Source organism: Dermochelys coriacea, chromosome 10 (assembly GCF_009764565.3).
Source record: "Dermochelys coriacea isolate rDerCor1 chromosome 10, rDerCor1.pri.v4, whole genome shotgun sequence".
Lineage (NCBI taxonomy): Eukaryota > Metazoa > Chordata > Testudines > Dermochelyidae > Dermochelys > Dermochelys coriacea.
Genome location: NC_050077.1, coordinates 63,391,597 through 63,412,872, shown reverse-complemented (window position 1 = coordinate 63,412,872; position 21,276 = coordinate 63,391,597). Strand labels below are relative to the sequence as shown.

Genomic DNA, 21,276 nt, shown 5'->3' with positions numbered 1-21,276 from the left:
GGGTTGAGGCAAGCTGGATGTTTCTGTGACGAATCTCATGTTTGTGATGAATGCTTGTGAGCCGTCAAGCATTGTGGAGGAAGGGTTCTGGATTTCTGACTAGTGTTTCTCTGAGATGCTGATGCTTTTGTGGCCAGTGAAGAATGGTATCATTCAGTTGGCTCTCCCACTGTTTGTTATTAGTTTATGTAGCTATACGCAAGAAAGAAAGTGCAGCTGAGGTGCAGAGATGAATAATTATTGAGATACATTTTAGAACACTTCTTTTCCCAGGTTGTGGGAAAGTAGTAGAAAATACTTTTCCCGGGGGGGCAATTTTCTAGCAGACCTATTAACACAGCCAGATGAAGGTGACATGAAGTGTCTGGTATGACATTCACTGTGCTTTATACACTAGAGTTAGTGTTATACACCAAACTGTGACCAGCGCTGTCCTCTCCCCCATTCTTACATCTCTCTGCAGGGGCTGGCTACAATGTAGTTGGGAGCACAGGCTTTCTCTTTCCTGGTGCCTTGCAGTGCTCTTACAAAGGTTAGGAGCTAGGTAAGGGCATGGCCACATCTCATTCCCCTCTCCACACTGGCCAGCAGAGCTGGCTTGGCATGGAAGGAGGATAAACTGCACCTCCTCTAGGCATGGTATAGATCAGAGGTGGGCCTGAGGGCCACACTGGGGTTGCGAAACGGTATGGAAGGCCTGGTAGGAAAGGCTGTGCCTCCGCAAACAGCCTGGCCCTCACCCTCTATACAACCCGCCCCGCTCCCTGTTCCTGGACTGCCCCAACCCCTATCCACACCCCCGCCCACTGACAGGCCACCCGCCCCACTCCTTGTCCCCTGACCGCCCACTCCCAGGACCCCCATCCCTAACTGCCCCCCCAGGACCCCACCCCCATCCAACCCCCCCGCTCCCTGTCTCCTGACTGCCCCCCACACCCAAACCTCCACCCCATCCAACCACCCCCTGACTACTCCCCGGGACCTCCTGCCCCTTATCCAACCCCTCCTCCCCCTTACCATGCCACTCAGAGTGGCAGGACAGGCTTATTGGAAAGCCTGGGAGATGGGAGGGTGCAAGCTGTGCAGCAGCGTTACTGCGAGGGAAGGGAGACAGCAGGGGAGAGGCAGGGGGCGAGCCTCCTAAGCCAGGAGCTCAGGGGCTGGGCAGGATGGTCCTGCAGGCCGGATGTGGCCCGCGGACCGCAGTTTGCCTACCTCTGGTGTAGATGCTTCTGCCAGGGTGCTGCCAGGAGGAGACTCTGGCTGCAATGTATCCCCTTTGCAGTAGCTTCCAGCAAATCTAATGAACACCTATTTTCCTTGCAATTAAAACCAAACCCAAACTGTGCTCTTTGGGGTGGACAGTCACCCTTTCTTCCCATGAGCTACTTTGGGTTGCCTTTCCTGCAGATCTTTGCCATCTCCTGGAAGTTCTGGCCCCATCACTACAAAGGAGAGAGTATGGCAGGAAGTCTGCACCGGAGAACCTGCAGGCACAGTCAGGTTAGTTCCAGCCCCTTCTGTGCATCTGTCCTTGGGAAGGGAAGCATGTTAACCTATGGTATGTGACCAGAGTCCTGAACTGTATCATTGGGGACAAATTCCGACCTCAGCTTTATGTGCAAAGCTCCCAATGCAGTCACTCTGAGCCAACCATGTGCATCCAGCTCTGAGGGAAGCATGAAGTCTATTGCACAGGATATAAAATACCAATATTGAAAGGAACCCAGGGTTTATGGTCCTGCCATAAAGCCTGCAAAAGGAGATGCACTTGTGAAAATATTTGAATATGTTCTGAGAAAGTGCCCCTTTCCCTCTGAACAGACAGTGCTAACATCAAAGACTACAATGAGGAGGCCCCTTAGCCTCCACCTCCATCTCTGACATTAGCAGCCCAGCTATAAATTCAATTAGCTCTTGTAAAATTGCAACATCCGCACATTCTAAATAATAAAACTATCAAAGCATGAAAAGCAGTTCTCTGCCAACACAGAGATTTATGAAGTCTTTGCATATCCCTGCTCCAAAGCGATACAATTTTTAATGTTGGCAGCCATGTACTATAAAAGAAAATCGATCATTCCAGGGGATGCATAAAAATCCTAGCATACAACACAATTAATACCTATAATTCCCCAGTTTATAATTGTGGAGATGATTAATAAACCTTGCCCACCCAAGCTGCTACAGTCAAGAAAGGAAAGTGTTACTGACCACAACTGTGTTTTAAACATGGTTATTTTGTAGTGCAAAAAGTCATGTTCTGTTCAAGGGGCTTGTGTTGAAACCTGAAAGTTTACATGCATTTCCATGAGGTGCAATGAGTGACACTTACCCTGTGCACTGGGCTAGGAAAAAGCCAATACACCAATTAAATCACACCTAAGCTCTTTGTAGAACTTAATTGTTACATAAGCCTTGAGCTGGATTTCACTATTTGAGCAGATTCCAACTCCTTTTGCTATGGAGCATGTCCCAGTCCACTCCCCACAGGACCTCCCAATGCCTCCATAAATACTCCAGTAGCAGCCTTCAGAGAGTTACTAATGTTGTTGTAGATTGCTAATAAAATGCCCTTGGAGAATTCACCACCTTTTGGATTCAAAGTAAAAATTACACCAAAATGTTTTTGCATTTGTAGCAGTATTCTACTAAGCTGAGAGCCAAGGCCCAGCCATTGAAGGACTATTTGTTAGAGACTGTAACCCTGTCCACAGAGTAGACTTTCTACTTTACCATGTCATGAGCAGTTAGCAGTGATTTTCTTCTCCTGGTGTGCTGCCTGCCACTGCCCATGAATTTTATCTTATTTCTTTAACTAGGGAACTGTTTTGTCATGTTAACACTCAGCTCTAGAAATGTGTTCCCCTTTTTTACTGAAAAATTACACTTAGCTAGGAAAAGTTATTGCTTTTGGACCAAGGAACAAAGTGATCTCACAGAGCAACTTTCTGCTGGTTAAATTTGTGATTGGAGCATAGTTTAGCAAACCCACACAGTTGACATTTTGACTCAGTACAACAAAAATAATCTCAAGTTTATGTGAATTAGTACCATAAGCAGTTGCACGTTCTGGGATAGCCTTCAATTTGAACAGATTCCCACTGGGAAGGGTTGCAGAGATATCTCAATCCTGTTCTGCCTACCTCCGTGCCCTCCTCTTGCGTGATCTCTTCACACAGATAAGGGAGGAGATGAAAAGTCCCTGCTGACAACAACTGCTATTGTCACAGCCCATACAAGAAGGGAGGCTTCTTGTGTGGCTACCTTTTCCTGTTTCAGAGTAGCAGCCGTGTTAGTCTGTATTCGCAAAAAAGAAAAGGAGTACTTGTGGCACCTTAGAGACTAACAAATTTATTTGAGCATAAGCTTTCGTGAGCTACAGCTCACTTCACTGGATGCATCCAATTAAGTGAGCTGTAGCTCATAAAAGCTTATGCTCAAATAAATGTGTTGGTCTCTAAGGTGTCACAATTACTCCTTTTCTTTTTTACCTTTTCCTGTGTACTCAGGCAACGGCCCATCACAATCTAGTATTGAAATGCACAGAAGGATGCAGAATTGGAACCCTGGATCTGAACATCTGTGAACTCAGGATGTGCAAAGGCATTGGATCCAAACTTTGCAGCTATTCCCTAGGGTTGGCATCTGCACAGTTATTGAGAAATGAGCCAAACCCTTGGAGCAAAGAACTCCAAACATTAGGGGAAGTTCAGATCTTGACCTAAACTCTGCAGCTCAGGATCATCTCTGATGAAAAGCAATTGATAAGATTTGAATGCTGTTTAGTTTTTTTAATAATTATGACTATTATTATTTTTCTGAGTGTTTACACCTCCTGTAGAATGTACTTAAACACACAAAGAACACACAACAGTCAAACAATAGGATCATTTAAAGTGTGCAGGGTATTATTTTTCAAGTCCAACAAAAAAGCACAAGCGACAGATCAGACGCAATAATAGGGAAAGCATTATTTTCAAGTACCCTCCTCAAAGTGCTGAATGCAGCTTGGTGGACCTGACATATTGTGAACTGTGCTAAAAATACATCAAGCATCAAGTTGCACTAACCTGGAATTGTCTCAGCTAGGGATACTACCCAGTTTGTGGCCCACAGCTGTAATGGTATGCAAATCATAGAATCATAGAATATCAGGGTTGGAAGGGACCTCAGGAGGTCATCTAGTCCAGTGGTTCTCAAAGCCAGTCAGCTGCTTGTTCAGGGAAAGCCACTGGTGGGCTGGACCGGTTTGTTTACCTGCCACGTCCACAGGTTCGGCCGATCGCGGCTCCCAGTGGCCGCGGTTCGCCGCTCCAGGCCAATGGGGGCTGCGGGAAGCGGCGCGGGCCAAGGGACGTGCTGGCCGCCCTTCCCGCAGCCCCCATTGGCCTGGAGCGGCGAACCACGGCCACTGGGAGCCATGATCGGCCGAACCTGCAGACACAGCAGGTAAACAAACCGGTCCGGCCCGCCAGGGGCTTTCCCTGAACAAGCGGCGGACCGGCTTTGAGCACCACTGATCTAGTCTAACCCCCTGCTCAAAGCAGGACCAATCCCCAACTAAATCATCCCAGCCAGGGCTTTATCAAGCCTGACCTTAAAAACCTCAAAGGAAGGAGAGTCCACCACCTCCCTAGGTAATGCATTCCAGTGCTTCACCACCCTCCTAGTGAAAAAGTTTTTTCCTAATATCCAACCTATCCAGCACTGCAACTTGGGATCATTACTCCTTGTTCTGTCATCAGCTACCACTGAGAACAGTCTAGATCCATCCTCTTTGGAACCCCCCTTTCAGGTAGTTGAAAGCAGCTATCAAATCCCCCCTCACTCTTCTCTTCTGCAGACTAAACAATCCCAGTTCCTCAGCCTCTCCTCATAAGTCATGTGTTCCAGTCCCCTAATCATTTTCGCTGCCCTCCACTGGATGCTTTCCAGTTTTTCCACATCCTTCTTTTAGTATGGGGCCCAAAACTGGACAAAGTACTCCAGATGAGGCCTCACCAATGTCGAATAGAGGGGAACGATCGAGTCCCTCGATCTGCTGGCAATGCCCCTACTTATACAGCCCAAAATGCCATTGGCCTTCTAGGCAACAAGGGCACAGTTGACTCATATCTAGCTTCTCGTCCGCTGAAACCCCTAGGTTCTTTTCTGCAGAACTGCTGCCCAGCCATTTGGTCCCTAGTCTGTAGCAATGCATGGGATTCTTCTATCCTAAGTGCAGGACTCTGCACTTGTCCTTGTTGAACCAAATCAGATTTCTTTTGGCCCAATCCTCTAATTTGTCTAGATCCCTTTGTATCCTATCCCTACCTTCCAGCTTATCTACTCCCAGTTTAGTGTCATCTGCAAACTTGCTGAGGGTGCAGTCCATGCCATCCTCCAGATCATTAATGAAGATATTGAACAAAACCGGCCCCAGGACTGACCCTGTGATGTGGGTATGTACTGTGTGATGTGGGTATGTACTGTGATTGGATGAGATGGTCTGACTTGCATAATGATCACATGGTCATTTCTCAGTAACTGTGCAGATGCCAGTGCTCTACTTACTGCCTTTGGAGCTCCACATCCATATGCACATGGATGCATGGAAACATAGATGCCTTAGCTTCCCATTCCACTCCCACACTTGTGATCCTGTGCACTCCAAATCCTCTCTGCCACCGCTATCGAGCAAGCCTTGCTTCTGAGGAAAGCTGAGCTCCCTGCTAGAGTGATTTATTTGTGTAGCACACTATTGATAGTATGAATTTTTAATTTAAATTATATTAAATTTAAGAGCTCCTCCTCATGATTAATGAGGGTTAATCAAGGATTGGTCCAGTGATACTATACTGATTAGACTAACAATCCCCAACATGTATCTAACTACCTAAGAACACAAGCAGACTGCAAAGGAAATCTGTTTACTTACTTCTCACACTTCCTTTTCCATCTTTACTGCTGGTTCCTTCTTCATCAAACTGTGGGTTGTTGATCATGTTGTGCACCCCAAGAACAGCTATAAACATAAAAATGCCAGTAGTAAAATCCAATGTTAATAAAGTTTGCAAAGGAAACATGCCCTTTCAAATTCCAATTTAGTTCCCGAGCTAGATTATCGATCAGCGAGTTGTTATTGTCTTGGCTCATATGTGTTCATAGGTGAGGCTTGGTTAACCTCTAATACTGTAAGTTGAAAGTTTGGAGAACTTCACTATAGGTTCTTTCCTACAAATGCACCAGTGGAGCATGCATATTATGTGTCTATATCCTGGAACACTTACATTCATACACGAACATCATAACCATCTTGGGATTTCTATGGGTGCTAAAGTATGGGGCATGGGGAAGAAAACATTTAAACATAATGGAAGACACCACAATAAGGATTTATATGAGAACTAGAAATAGGCTGAAGAAATAAAATAAAATGCCTCTTCAATAAAAGAGGCAGCAAATAAAAATTATCTTAGTACAGGGGGAGTTTCCACAGTATTCTATCAGAAACAACAAAACGGTTAGGTATCTGATCCTTCTCCTCAGATTAGTTGCCTGCTTGGACCAGAGGGATCCTTTCTATTTTGTACAGGTATCTATGAATCAAGAATGAATGACTCACTGTGGATTTTTACCTCTACAGTCAGATTTTCCTTACACAGACACTGAAGAGAGTGACTGTCTACAGATAATACCACTTGTGACTATTAGACTGCCATTGTGGGCTATTTGCAGTCCTCTGTTTAGTAGGGCCATTATACGATCATATCTTAGTCTTTATTTGTGCTATATGTTCTAGTACAGTGAGTTGGGTACTGACTACAGCTGAGCAGAAACTGGAATTTGCATCCCAGGTCAAATTTTGATATTTCTACATTTGTTTTGGCTGAATTATGTACCACAGTCATACAGCTCCCATGATTCACCACAGGCTTTGGTCGCAGGAGAGACTGCAGTGCATCATGGGAGACGTAGTCTGGCAAAGGGCACACAGGAGAGAATGGGGGCATGCAGCATCTGAACTACAACTCCTCTGTGGCAATGTACCACCTTAGGCAGATGTCGTTTAATGTTGAACTGACTCAAAACAAAATGTTTTAACTCAGTTCAACAAACTGAAATATTTTTAGATTTTCCCAATGAAAAATTGAAAAAAAAAATCAGTAAAGTTGAAATTTTCCATGGAAAATTGTATTTCTCTGAAAACTGAACTTTCTGTTTAAAAAAAAAAATTCAATGGAAAATTCCCAACCAGCTGTAGTATTGACCATTGTAAAACACAAACAAAAAACCTAATATAGAGCTGCATTTTATTCTTAGTCTTTTCATTCACACCACTGGTAACAGTGTGTGAAATGAGGGTAGAATATGGACCAGAAATTTTGTAGATAGCATATTTTGTGTGAGATGCACATTGGGTTAGCTGGACAGGGTTCTGGTTGTTTGAAAGATGTTTGCGGATACACAACATTGTGTCTTTTTTGCAAAATAGTGAAAACAGTTGCAAATGCTCTGAATGATATTGAAGGCCCAATTCTAAAAGGTGCTGAGCACCTCCAATGATACGGTGGGAATTAAATGCAATTGGAGTGAAAAGATACTCGGGGCATATCCACTCCTCGAGCTGGGGGTGTGAGTCTCAGCTTGAGGAGACATACTGATGCTAACTCTCATCAAGCTAGCATGCTAAAAACAGAATGTAGCAGCAGCAGCATGAGCAGCTAATCACCTTGAGAATGTCCCTAGGGTCTTGGGTGGGTCCGTACTTGGGGCACTTACCCCTCCTGCCACTCGTGCTAAGGCATCTACACTCAATTTTTAGCATACTAGCTCGATGATAAGTAGCAAGTGTCTCCTCAAGCTGCGAATCACCTCCCCCCCCCCGAAGTGCATACAGCTAAGTGCATTAGAACGATGCAGGCTTGAGCCCATACTAACACTTATGCACCAGTGTTTGTGCCACATTTCTAACATCTGTGCATATTTTAGAGGCCTAGATTCCATAATGGTTTAAAAATAGGGTGAGTGATAGAGAGGCTGAAGATAACAAGGTCTAACCAGTATAAGAATAGAGCAACTCAAACTCCTGGTGGAAGGGCCAGGCAGTACTGGACTCAAGAAGATTTTATACTTACAAACACATTAACTAACCTGCAAGATCATAGAGCTCAGTATCAGAGGCACCAGCCAGGGCTTCTTCTAATTCTGGCTCCAGGGTTACCTTCTCCTCAGTGTGGGTTTCTATGGGCTTTTCTTTAGGGATAAATATTTTTCCTAAGGAGGGAAAAAAATCCAAAAGTGAATACTGAATTATTGTGACAACTCCTCCCCATCCTGACAGTACAAGGAGGAAACCTGTGTAAACAGTATTGTTCTCTATTGTGTACCAATGTATGTTTCCCTATTAATTTCTACACCTTCAGCATATTTCTACTGTATGTTGGGGTAGTTTATTTTTGTGGAAGCAAAGGTCCTAAAATCTATACTTTAGCTTTGGAATCTTCTGTGCCTAGTGGCACATGAGACAACCCATTTTTTTCACTACTGTCTGTCTAGAGCAAGATATTTGACTCCATGGTAAGCTGTCTGCATGATGGTCACATTCTTTTTGATCATCCTGCAGTAAGTTATTCTTTGTCCTCCATTCCTTCTCTTCCCTCCAGCGGGGATCCAATCTAAGATATAGCTTGTGCTTCTGATGACACAGCCAAACCACTGTAGCTGTCTATGTCTGATTATTGAGTCTGCAGTCTGCTGACCTATGCAACACAACACTTCCACATTGGTTAGATGATCTCGCCAATGAATCCCCAAAATTATTCTTAAACAACACTGGTGGAATGCAGTCAGTTCCTGTTATGTACTTCCACCATCTGCTACATTTCTGAGGCAACAGTAGTGCTGAGAGGACAATAACATTGTACAATCTCATTTCAGTGTGTAGATTTATCTTCTTACTCTTCCAGCTGTTTGACAAACTGGAAAAATATCCACTGGCTTTGCTGGTTCTTGCCTTCACTTCTTTAGTGAGCTGACAGTTAGCAGATATTGTACCTCCAAAATAGACGAAGTCATCAACTCTTTTAAACTCTTCTCCATCAGTCACTCATTTGACAGGGCTGACAGCATTCTCTCCTGCCTTCATGATCATGGTCTTCTGTGTACTGATACAAAGTCCCACTTTGACCACTTCTGCTTTTATGCTCAAAAAGAGTCTTTTCATTCCATCCAAGTTGAGAACCAATATTATATCATCTGCAAAATCTAAGTCTCGCATATTATCTCTTGTCCAAACAATATCAATGTTCTCAGCAGCAGCCACCACTGTTCTCATCACAAAGTCTATAACAATGCACAAGAGCAGTAGGGATAGTATGCAACCTTGCCTTATGCCAGTAACAACCGTAAACCCATAGATTTGAAAAGTTAAAGCCACAGATGGATGACATTGAAGAACATTGGCAGTTTTTCAAAGAAGCAAGTGTTGTTGTAGCCAGGACTACAGTGGGGGTGAAAAGCTGTAAGAAAGAAGAACTGCTCCAACCAATCCTTGGTGGTTTGTTGAAGAGAGGAAAGAATTAAAGAGAATTCAACAAGCACAGGACCGCAGCAAAAGAGCTATTCTGCAACAAGAATATGCAGACAAAGACAAGGAAGTTAAAATATCAGTCAGAGGAGAGAATGGATGGAAAATAAAGTAAAAGAATCTGAGGAGGCATACAAGAAAGAGAATGCTTAAAAGCTTTTTCTAGTATCTAAACAATTGACATCACAATTCTTGAACTGTTGTGGCATTGTGAAGGCTTGAGATATACAATTTTAACTAGAGTAAGAAGAGAGAGCCCATTGAATGCAACATTTCCAGGTTTTGCTTAACCAGTCAGAACCACTAACACTCATTGAGAGATGTGATGAAACAGTGGACTTACCTGTATCATTAAAAGCAATCACCTTTGAGGAAGTAACTAAGGCTATAAGCCAACTGAACAATTAGAAAGCACCAGGCTTACGATAGATGCTGAAATGTTAAAAGCTGGGAAGAAAGTGGTGGAGGATTCCAAGTGCAGGTTGGACAGAATGATTCAGGAAAGGAGATCCAGCCTAAAGACTGCAGAAGTGTTATCTGCAATATCCCTAAACGGGGATCCATTTATTTGTGATAACTAGAGAGGGGTGTCAGGGACCAGATCAGCTAGGACCAGCTTCTGGTCTGCTCCCTGACTAACTTTGCTGCTAGGCAATCAATAAGCCCAGCTACAATGCCTTGGAACTGACAGAGCCCCTGATTGGCTGCTGGTTTAGCTTATAATACTGGCCCCGAGAGCAAATCCACAGCTTCTCACTGTCTACCAGGCCTGCAGCTGTACTTATTCTTGGTTCAGTCCCTGATCCTGCTTTCTTTCAGCCCTTGTTCCAACCCTGTTCCAGCCTGCTTCCAGTCCTTGCTGCCCTCTCGCTTCAGACTTCCGGCTTTGATCCCCGGCTCCACCTCTGGCTCTGTCTTCTGGTACTGACCTTTGGCCTGTTCCTGTACACTATCCATCCTGGACCCAGCTCTAACTAGTAGGCTGAACTCTTGCTTCCATCACTAGGCATGACCACTCATGGCCCAGTCAGCTACAAGAGGTGACACTTCTATCGGTACCTGGAAAAGTGTTTTGCATTATCATTTTGAATAGGATAAAACTGCTATTGATAAAATTGATACCCTGCAGTGTCAGTGGTTGGGATTTTCAAGTACTCACCATTGGGCATTTATTTCTATGGGTCTAGAACCAGGCCAGTGCTGAGTGCTAATCCCAGGGATATGTGGGTCTGTTTAAGGACCGTGCTTTCTGAGGAACTGAAGACAATTCAAAAAATCCCTCTGCAGGAACCTTTCACTCAACAGAACCCTGTTCAAGGGCACATAAATTGTGAAACCATTCTTAGGGACTGCACTACCTCCTTCAGTAGCCCTGTGGATTTCTTATTTAATCCAGCACTCTGTGATATTCATTGTAAAGGACATTTCCCAAGGCCCATATGCTGATCCCAGGACCACAGGGCACAAAACCAGGAGTGAAGCAGATGTACTTGCTACTTCTCCCCATAAGCTATGGCCACTATTTGAGCTTATCACATAGGTACCAGGGGGAAGGAGGATTCAATTCAGCAACTGCCTCTGTGTAATTTCCAACTTTCCCAAAGGCATTCTGCCCCCTCTGTCTCATCAGCCATATGATCACCTGTGCAAGGCTGGGGAAGCTGAGCTGGATTTAACCACATATTCCCCAAGGACCAAGTAGTTTCCCTGCCACAGACCCTTGTACAACCTATCCTAGACCCTTTCAATTCTTCCCCCACTGTATACTGCTCTAATATAAGCATTAGGAGGTGTTTCCATGTAGCATTTCTCAAAGGCCAAGACCATCAATCTCTAAGGTACTTCCAGTCTATGACAGCTGCATCAGAGGAATATCTAGGTCACTTTCATAAGGAACTGAGCAACATTAAAAGCCAAGCCGCTAGCTTGTTGTATTCACTACTATACTCATTTAAATTTTGAAAACAGACTACTGTCATTCATAAGCAGTGGAGTAACTGCACTGGATAATACCATCGATCTGATAAATCAGTGATTCCCAATTTGTTACTGTCCATAATGTTTTTAGACTCATTTAGAAGAAATACTGCTGAACAGTTCCCTTTGCACCTTAGCCCAATACAACTAAATGTATATCAGGCTTTAGATAATCCTTTTGTACTGAGACTGCAATGACCTTTGGGTAGAGGTGGATTTGGTCCATTGTCAGTTCTAAATTGTCTTATTTTCTGCAAGTTTTGACACTCTAAATGAAATGCTTGGAGTATATCCTGGGCCTTTCTGACATTGCTCCGAAAGAGCTTTATTTTCATTTGTCTCAGTGATGCCATTTTGTCACCATAAATGAATGTTCTTCTGATATTGCTCCTTTCAATTACACATTCCTGTGCCTTTCGCTTTTCAATAGCTGCATGCTTCTGTGGCTTAAATCTTTTTCCATGATAGTCCTGATTAGCATTTTTAGGCAGATAATACCCAGATTAATTTATCTCTTCCAGCAAGTCTGCCTGCACCAATCTCAGTCTCTATCAATGAGTTTAAAGACTGAATGGGCTCAGAAACTCTTGAAATGAATATTGAGGACATCCTGTCAAAGATGACTGGCCCAGAAGTTTATTTCTCTTCTTGCCCACAAACACTTCCATTCTTTAAAGGCATCTTCTTATTACAAAAAATCTCTATTCTAAAAGATGAATTGCTTAAAATGCCAGCTGACGAGTGACTGATAAAATAATACTTTGTGTTTCTGTTGCACGTTCTACACAAGGATCTCAGAGTACTTTATAGGCATAAATGTATTTCACCCTCAGTACATTCCCGTGAGATAGGTTAAGTAGCCTTATTTTACAGATGACATGATTCAGAGACATCCCAGCAATATCAAAGAAATGCAAGTTTTGTGTGCATAGAACTTGCAGCAAGAAATTCTTAACTCTGTTTCCAAATGAAGGCAGATTACATTTGTCAGGCTATCCACAACTCAGAACTGTGCTGATAGATGTGATTTGTAGATATTATGGTGAAGAAAAAGCAAATGCTCCTAGCCATACCATAAGATTTAAATCCCCCTGGGCTATAGCTGATCAGACTTATGTCTGGTTGTCATCATGCACCCATCTGTCTTTAATCATCTACGCAAACCCACATTTTTCAATGGTAGAGGACCAAAAGTAATCAAAATTTCTAAGTAAACTATCAGTAGAGTGGGCCACTGGCTGTAGAGTATTCTTCCTTAAAGAAACCTGATAGCCACTTAAGCCCATTGACGTTAAGTAGACTAAAGACCTTGAGGGGACCTGACTTGTCTTCATCCATGATGGTGATACCAGTAGGCTACTGACCTTGCACTGAGCAGCATGAACTAGCCAGGCAATGCCCTAAACTCCAGAAATGAAATCACAAACAAAGACAGCAGGGCTGACAAATGTTGACAATATTGTCTATATCTTCTTGCCTGGTCTCCTCATATCCCTTATCAGAGGGACTAGAGAGCCCTAGACCTCAGAAATAACTGTCCCAGTTGTCTGGCTCCATAGTTCCTAGCAAACTGTTCAACCTCTCAGCCACCTTCCAGTAGCATAAAGAGGAATCATTGCCATAATTAAGTTCAATAATAAGGACCTAAGAGTAGGTCAGAGCTGCCATTTCAGAGTCCTATATTGATAAAATGCTGATGAAATAATCTTTTGAATGGCTTACTGCACACTCAGCTTTTGTATAACCTAAACAAAATGTGCATTTGATTTTTGTGCCTCTCTACACACTTCTGGATCTGTGTACCACCCCACTTAGCGTAGGCCACCTAGTGTAGGCCAAATGTCCTGTTGCACAGTGAGAAATCCATACTGATGAAAACAATACTGTGTAAAATACAAATGGGAGTTTTGGTTCACATTTTTTCTATGCAGCTTGTGTGTATGTATATGTGGGTGTGTATAGATAGATAGATAGATAGATTCTACCATATATATATATACATGTTTGTTTGTGTGTGTGTATGTATATTTATATATATAAAATATAAAAAGCGTTTATCAGGCATATGTAATTCTCAGATTGCAGCCTGAGTCTTTTTTGTTCTCTTTCTCTACATTTTTCTGGTTATTACTTCTTACATTTGATGAATCATTGAACAAATGAAGTCCTATTTATTCTTGATTACAGAATGCTTGAATGACCTTTGATGTGAAATTCACTAATCTTGGACCTCTGCCTTACATGAATTACACACAAGATTCACATTTTCCATCTAAAGTAAAGTATTCTTTCCTTTTGATGTTTACTTAAATTCCTCTCTAAAAATACTCTATTTAAAATGTAATTAAATTAATTCTTACCAGCAATACACTGAGTTATAAACAAGAAAACTGGCCTGGCTCAATTCTGTTGAAAGCTGCAAACCAGCAATATAAAAACAGCCTAGTATAACTCCTGTCACTTTAATACACCTTTCCATCAGGAACTACTTACCCTTTATCAGATTTTATCCAAAAACAAATAAACAAACATACAAAAAAACTCACAACAATCTTATGTTAAAAGATCATAACGGTTGCAAAGTTAAGCACTCAAAAGTTCTCACAGTCTCAAAAGTGGCTATCACAGGGTGGCTGGCTGGCTCCTGAAACTGAAGTAGGTCCAACTCTGCTGTGCCAGAACAAGTGCTTCCAGTTGGGCCAGTTATGGAGGGGGAGCTGTGTCTGAGTCTATAAAGGGTCAGAGAGCGATCCAGTGAGTCAGCACTGGCTTAGGAAGCAGCAGCAGCATCACCGACCACTACCACTGTCACTACCAGAATCCTCTGGAAGGGGAAGCAGTTTTGTTTAAGTTTGGACAGGAAATTTGTCTCAAAGGGACTGCGGGTGCTGCACTGTGTCTTTGAGAGCTTGGGAGAAGCCCTGCAACGAATGTGGAGGAGAACGCGGGCACTGCAGTCAGTCCCTGATACGGGGAAGAGTAAGGAGGATTGTTGGTGCCAAGAAAAAAAGAAAGGGGGAAAGTGAAGCCTCAAGGATTGACTCACCCCATCTAGCTTGGGTAATTAAGAAGATGGATGAGGTGATGGTGTAACAGCAGCAGCAGACAGCTGTGTTATAGTGGCAGATCCAGGCTATAGACCTGCAGTTGATGAACAGCCTGTAAAAGCAACCGAAGGTACAATTTGCCACTCAGCAGTGGTAAGAGGCCCATTTCCAGCAACAGGAGTGGCTGCAGAAGTGGCTGGGCCCAGGGACATAGGGAAATGTGGCTGGTGATGGAGAGGGAAGCTCAGGGTGGCTGGTAACTGGTCTTGTGAAGCTGGGGCCAGGTGATGACCCAGAGGCCTTCCTCCGTATCTTTGAGAGAATGACAAGTGCAGCAGGGGAAGAATGAACACAGTACCTTCCTGATGGGTAAGACACAGGAAGCCTACTGAGCAGTAAGCGACAAGCAGGCGGGCACCTAGCCTGTGTTGAAGGCTGCCATCTTAGATAGACTGAGACTGACTCCAAAGATGTGTAGGATCCAGTTTTGGGTTGAACTATTTCCCTGGGGAGCACAACAATAGGTAGTGGCTCAAAGATTATGGGTCCTTGTGGCTTGTGGATAGGCCCTAAGACCAGGTCAGTAGAGAAAATGATGGACCAAGTCATCCTGGAACAGTTCTTTTGCCCTTCTCATGAGACCTCAGATCTGAGTAAGGCAATATTAGTCTGCCTCAGTGGGTGAGGCAATCGAATAGGCAGAAGCTGTCTCTGATGTTGAAGGAGATGAGCATGGCAGAGCAAGAGGAAAGGGAAAGTCATATGGAGAATTTAGCTGACAGACTCTAGCAAGTCTCTACTGAGCATGTGCAAACTAAGATTTTCAGAGGCTTATAACTCAGACAAATTTTCATGGGAATCACAAAAGGCTCAGCCCTGACACCAGGGTGACACTCACTATACAATTTTAAATCCCTGCTCTACAACCTAGAGACTCAACTAAACAGCTGGAAAATTTACTTTGGATCAACAAAACAATGTCTCCCCCCTTCTCCCAATCTTGTTCTTGGAAACAGCTAGACCACTTTAGCTGAAACTTTAAAAAAAAAATCAGACACTGGGGTAGACACTCAGCATGGGAAATTTCAGCCTGAACAGTTTAAGTTTGGCAAAGTTATAAGCAACTGAAAACAGGGTCTTACAATGGAAAGTGTTGGGCAACCCTAACCATAGGCTTCACCGCTAACAATATTGTAAAGGGAGTCTTTGCTAAAGGTTACAGTCGATACTGAACATAGGTCTTAAAGCTCCAAAAAAGCCTGAAGAAGCTGCCAACATTTCAGGAAAAGCAGCCAACAGTATTTTAGCTTTGGAGAGTAAAAACTGACTTTTGTTTATCATCCCAGAACAAAATAAATAAAAGATACTCTCCTCCAAACAAAACCTTCCATCAGCCAGAATCTCTTATTAAAATACTTAAACTTTCCACTCTTTTCAGCTGTTTGATATTTTAGTTGGGTTTCTCCTCCCAAAGGCTAAAAACTCTTAAACTTGAATCCATTATCAGAAAAGCACCTATTGTAGTAAAGGGTTGGGAAAAATACCCGTATTCATTCCGAAAAGGATTGTCATTATTTTTATTGCTGAACGCTGACAGTATTCTTGGCACTATGAGTACATGCAAGATCGATGGTCTCTTCTTGGGAGGGGGGCTGATAACAACAGTTTGGTGAAAAAAGCTCTTGTTTAGTCATTATTTTCCTCCTTTTTTCTTTTGTTTTTTCAGCGGATTGAAAAATGTTCACATTTAGTCATATACAAAGAGTGTGGATTTCCCCTTCCCTTCCCAGCACTAGTCCTCCTGGGTCTGATCCACTGGAGTCTTTCCACCGACTTCGATGGGAGCTGGATCAGACCCAACATGAAACTGTTTGGCAAGGAGCAGGAGATATTATAGAAAACAAGGATAATGCTGAAGGACTGACTGGAAATAACAGTACTGGATGGAAGCAAGGATGTACCCAACTTTTACTACTTACATTCTAAATTTGAATGGTCATATCTTAATATGTTTAATAACTGGGTTATTTTTCAGTTACTGTTTGTTAGTGTCACATGGGGCAACCTCTGCAGGGGAAGCAGAAGGGGAAATGTTGTTAATAATAAACAAACTTATATTCTGGTAGCACCAAGAGACCTCAAGTAAGGTCGGGGCTGCAACAGGCTAGGTACTGTACATACAGAGAGTAAGAGAGAGCCCTTGTCATGAAGAGCTTATTGTCTAAACAAAGGCAGAGAGAAAGGTAGGATTACTTTTAGATAATAAAATCTACTAAAATTACTTTTAGATAGATACTACTTTAGTAGTACTCCTTTTAGATACAGGAGATGGGGGAAAGGAAAGATGACGTGACTTGTGCAGTCTGTGGCAGAGCTGAGAACTGAACCCAGCTCACTTGCCTGAGCCACAGGATTATCCTTTCCATTCCTGAAACCTGTTCAATTTTAGCTACAACACAGCCCCTACATAGTTTCATTCCTGTGTCCTCCCGAAGGCTTCCTTTTTATATGATTATGCCTATGTAGTATCATCATCAGTGTTTAACATTTTGGGACTTAATCCTGCCTTTCCTGTGCACCCAAACTCTCATTAACTTGCAAGTGATGCAGGGACAGGCCCCATAATTGTACAAACGTGGCTGACCATCGATACAGTTGTATTTATGTAATGCAGTGGGTCAGTATGCATGTCTCCTGAATTGGAGTTTATTGACTCTAATATAAGAATTGCTAGAGCATCTGTTACAGATAGGAGCTAGTCCAAAAACCTACAAAGTAAACATTACAGATTGTCATTCCCTGTGGCTACAAAAATCAGACGTATCTCCCACCATCTCACTGCTGCTCAACAATAATGAACCCCCTGCTTGTGAGACGGCCAAACTAAAAAGATGTTTGATATCAGCTCTTGAAAGTCATCAAACCTCTGCTTTTGGCAGCCTGCAAGTGGGAACAAATTCCAAAGTTGAGGAATCTCCAAAAGCAGTGCCCATTTTCTACACTCTTCAGGCTCAAATCTGGGGGCAGACAACCAACACCATTTGGATAGTGATAACTGCTATCTTGGGGCACGTGGTTTCTGTGGCAACTGAATTCTTGGCCATCAAGGGTGCAATCCTCAAAGGTGCTGAATACTCGGACTCTTATCCAGCAAAGCACTTAAGCATGTGCTTAACTTTATGCACATGAGCAATCCCATTCAAATCAATTAGATTACTCACATGCTTAAAGTTAAGCACATGCTTAAGTGCTTTACTGAACTGGGTGCAGAGCACTCAACATTTTACAGGATTGAACCTTTAGTTCCTTAAAGCAATTTATGTAGCAAGTTAACAAGCTAACCTATGGCAGAGGCCCAAAACTATAATGCAAGCCATACACTCAGTTGTTTTTGCCAAATACTGCAAACATGATTACAATAAGCTACGAGGCAACTCTCCATACCCTTAAGTCCCCTTTGAGCTAGTGTTTAATACTTCCTGTGTTCTGACTCCTCTGAATGTCTCCCCATTAGCTTTGGAATTTGTTTTGGCTTGTTGTGTAGCATAATCAAAACCTTATGGCAATACTAAACATATAAGAACCAATGCAGGCAACTAAATTTCATCTTTGGATGCTTCTTTGTCAAGAACTTCCTGATGAAAAGCTAACAAAAGAAGGCAGAAACACTGGATAAGGAAACTGATGGACCACAAACAATCAGAGGAGAAGGGGGAGGAGCTGGATTTTAAAATACATCTCTTTTTTCTTTTCAGCTTGCCACAGATCTTCCATGGCAGGGTAAGCTTTGCATAACACCCATAGCAACGTGTAGAAATTTCACTTAGCTAGTGGAATGCTTCTTCCAAAGGTTAATCTTGAAAGAATATATTTCCTAGTGGAAGACAAATAGCAAAGTGCAAAATAGTGACAAAAGCTTAAACAAAGCTTGATGCACTTGAATCCCACTTACATACAGACATCCCTCAAAGGGCACTTGTGCTAGATGGCATATTGGATTCTGTGTCTTCCGTTTCTAATTTTCCAGAATCAGAGGCCCAAGATCTTAATTTTTAATTCACAGGGTAACCTTAACATTAAGATGAAATTTTAGGGCCTGATTCTCATTTTCACTAATGCCTCTTTTTATACTGCTCCAGCAGTGTAAAGGGGCTGGAAAGTGGGTCTAAATTATATGCACACCCACTTTCCAGCCCCTTTATGCTGGCAGTAGAGTTTAAAGGGGCCTTAGGGCTTGTGACTTTTATTCTAGAATAAGAGTGTCCCCCTGGGAAGCTATCATGGAACAGCCATTGCAGAATAGTTTACAGCAATAGCTATTCCAGTCAATTTCCCAATGTAGAGAAGCCCCTAATGTAATTGAGAATCAAGCCATTACTCTTTCAAAACATTCATGTCATAGTTACTTATTCAATGAGTTTTGCCAAGCTAAATAAGTCTGAGACTAGGAACGCTAGTGCTAAGATCTACAGCCAGCCCTAATTGCTCCTAGTTCTTACGCAACATTCATCAGATTTGATCAGCATCACATTCGAAAAGACTCATTTTACAACTTGTAGAAATCCCGCAGTGCTTGTTTACGTGGTAGATGGGTGTCTCAATAACATTTTATTGGATTCAAATTACAGAGTGCCGCACCTATGTAGCACAGAGGGAAGGAGGACAACAAAATTAAAGCAGTGAACACAGGATGAAATTCTGGCCTCACTGAAGTCAATGAGAGTTAAGCCACTGACTTCACTGTAGCCAGGATTTTGTGTGTGTGTGTGAGAAAACAATCTCTATAGAATGCTCCTGTTAAGACATGCACTTTAGTCAGATGACAGCGCACACAGGCTCCAGCAGTCCCAGCATGAGGGAATGCCAGGCTTAAAGTAGGCAGATTCTTTCCTGAAGTCATGCACTCTTAAACCAGCACACAAATTGGTGGACAAACCATCAAGTTCTCAGACGCTATGGTGCTGAACAGGACATAATTGTCTTTATTGATCTACAGTAGTTAAATAGGTACGTCTTAAAATAATATAGGAATATAGTCAGTCTTAATAAAAGAAGGCACAGATATTTTGAAAAGATTTGGCCACCAACTTCAATGAGAGTAGAGCAGAGTTCCCTGTTTAGATAATTGCCAAATAGTTACATAAAGCAGTGGTCATAAGGTTTCTTTTCATATGTTTTAATCTCCTAATGCTCACACTAGGGACTCAATCTGGGACAAAGAGCCCAAATGAGGGACACAAGAAATCAAGGGAATAATTGCCTTAGCATAAAAACACTGGTATAACTTCACAATTCTAATAACCCCCTGAATCAGCATTTGTGACGTATTTAGTTGACACTAAATAACTAAGATAAGAGCAGCTTTGTGTGCAAGGGAGGCTGAGCTGGTTCTATGCCGAGGGACAGGTGAGAAGTACAGTTATTTGTGGTTTGTGGAACAGTGATGTTACTAAATCACAGAAGCTGTAAATTAATAATCAGGGCTAATACAACCAGAACACGTTGAAGAATCATATGTTTTTAAGAGTATCCAAAGAAAACCTAAAGATGAAAAACTACCCAATATCACAGTGCAGAGTGACATCGTGGTGGACAACACAATGATTACCCTTACACAGAGCAAGTGCAATCCTGAGGGTGGTGTGAAATCCTGAGCCTCATTGGTACAATTTTGTGTATAGTGTGTGTCAGGTCTGCTAAGGGATCCAAACAGTGGAAGTTCAAATTCTCTAATATAGACAGGACAAAAAAGGAACAAATCTTACCTCTAAATCAACACTAACTAATCATTAAAAATCAGACATGCCTGTGACAGAGCCAATGTGAATATACACATGCCCAAGGTGGATTGATTTAAAGCAGAGTGATTTATATCATCAACTTGAATCATGACTCAAATCAGCAAGCAGGAAACCTTGATTTAAAGTATCAATTTTAATCATGTTTTGTATTTGTACCTTTTAGTTTCTTTCCTAAAGAAAGGTTGATTCTCATTGATTAAAACACATTGATTTGTAACTAAATGTAGCTTTTACACTGAATTTAGTACTTCTTTTTGCTAACCGGAAGGATATGCAGCATCTACATACTTTTATTTAAGTAACTATAGAGCTTACTACATTTATTCAGATTCTTAATTTTTTACACTTTTTATGTTAGAAAATGTTGTTATATGTTATTTAATAGATGATTTTTTACTTGTGATCTGTGTCAAACTTTAGATGGATGTAAATTGGAATTCAGTTAAAAATCCACAAAAACAGCATTTTAAAATTATTTTATTAGTTAAATAATAGTACCTTAAATGTGCTGGATACATAAGAAAAAAGTTTATCAAAATACATTTTGTATTTAAAACTAACTACTTTATTAAATAAAGGAAGTATCATCTGTAGTTAGTGAATTGAACTGCTTGTTTCTAGTCACCATATCCTTCAAGATTTTAGAACTAGTAGATCTTGTCCTTTCAGACCTAGTTTTTATTTATAGATTGGATGAGAAAAATAAGCTTTTTGCTTTTTCAGCACCTAATCTGTTTCTCAACTTTGAGCTAGTTATTGCTCTGAACTTGCTGAATAACCTGAAATGAAATAAATATTCTTTCTACACCTCTACAGAAGAGGTTACTGGTGTCAAAAGCTCTGGTTTAGCACTTCAGCAAACTCTGGTTCCAAGTGCTTA

General features: G+C 42.1%; 1 protein-coding gene across 1 annotated transcript in view; it reads right to left on the bottom strand.

Moving 5' to 3' along the window:
* LOC119862719 (tropomodulin-2) overlaps positions 1-21,276 on the bottom strand; it is a 68,493-nt gene that overhangs the window by 8,791 nt on the left and 38,426 nt on the right. The window contains exons 4-5 of the mRNA XM_038419920.2: positions 8,137-8,259; positions 5,921-6,007 (exon numbers count right to left, since the gene is read on the bottom strand). Coding sequence (XP_038275848.1) covers positions 5,921-6,007; positions 8,137-8,259 — 210 coding nt within the window. The remainder of the gene's footprint in view (positions 1-5,920; positions 6,008-8,136; positions 8,260-21,276) is intronic.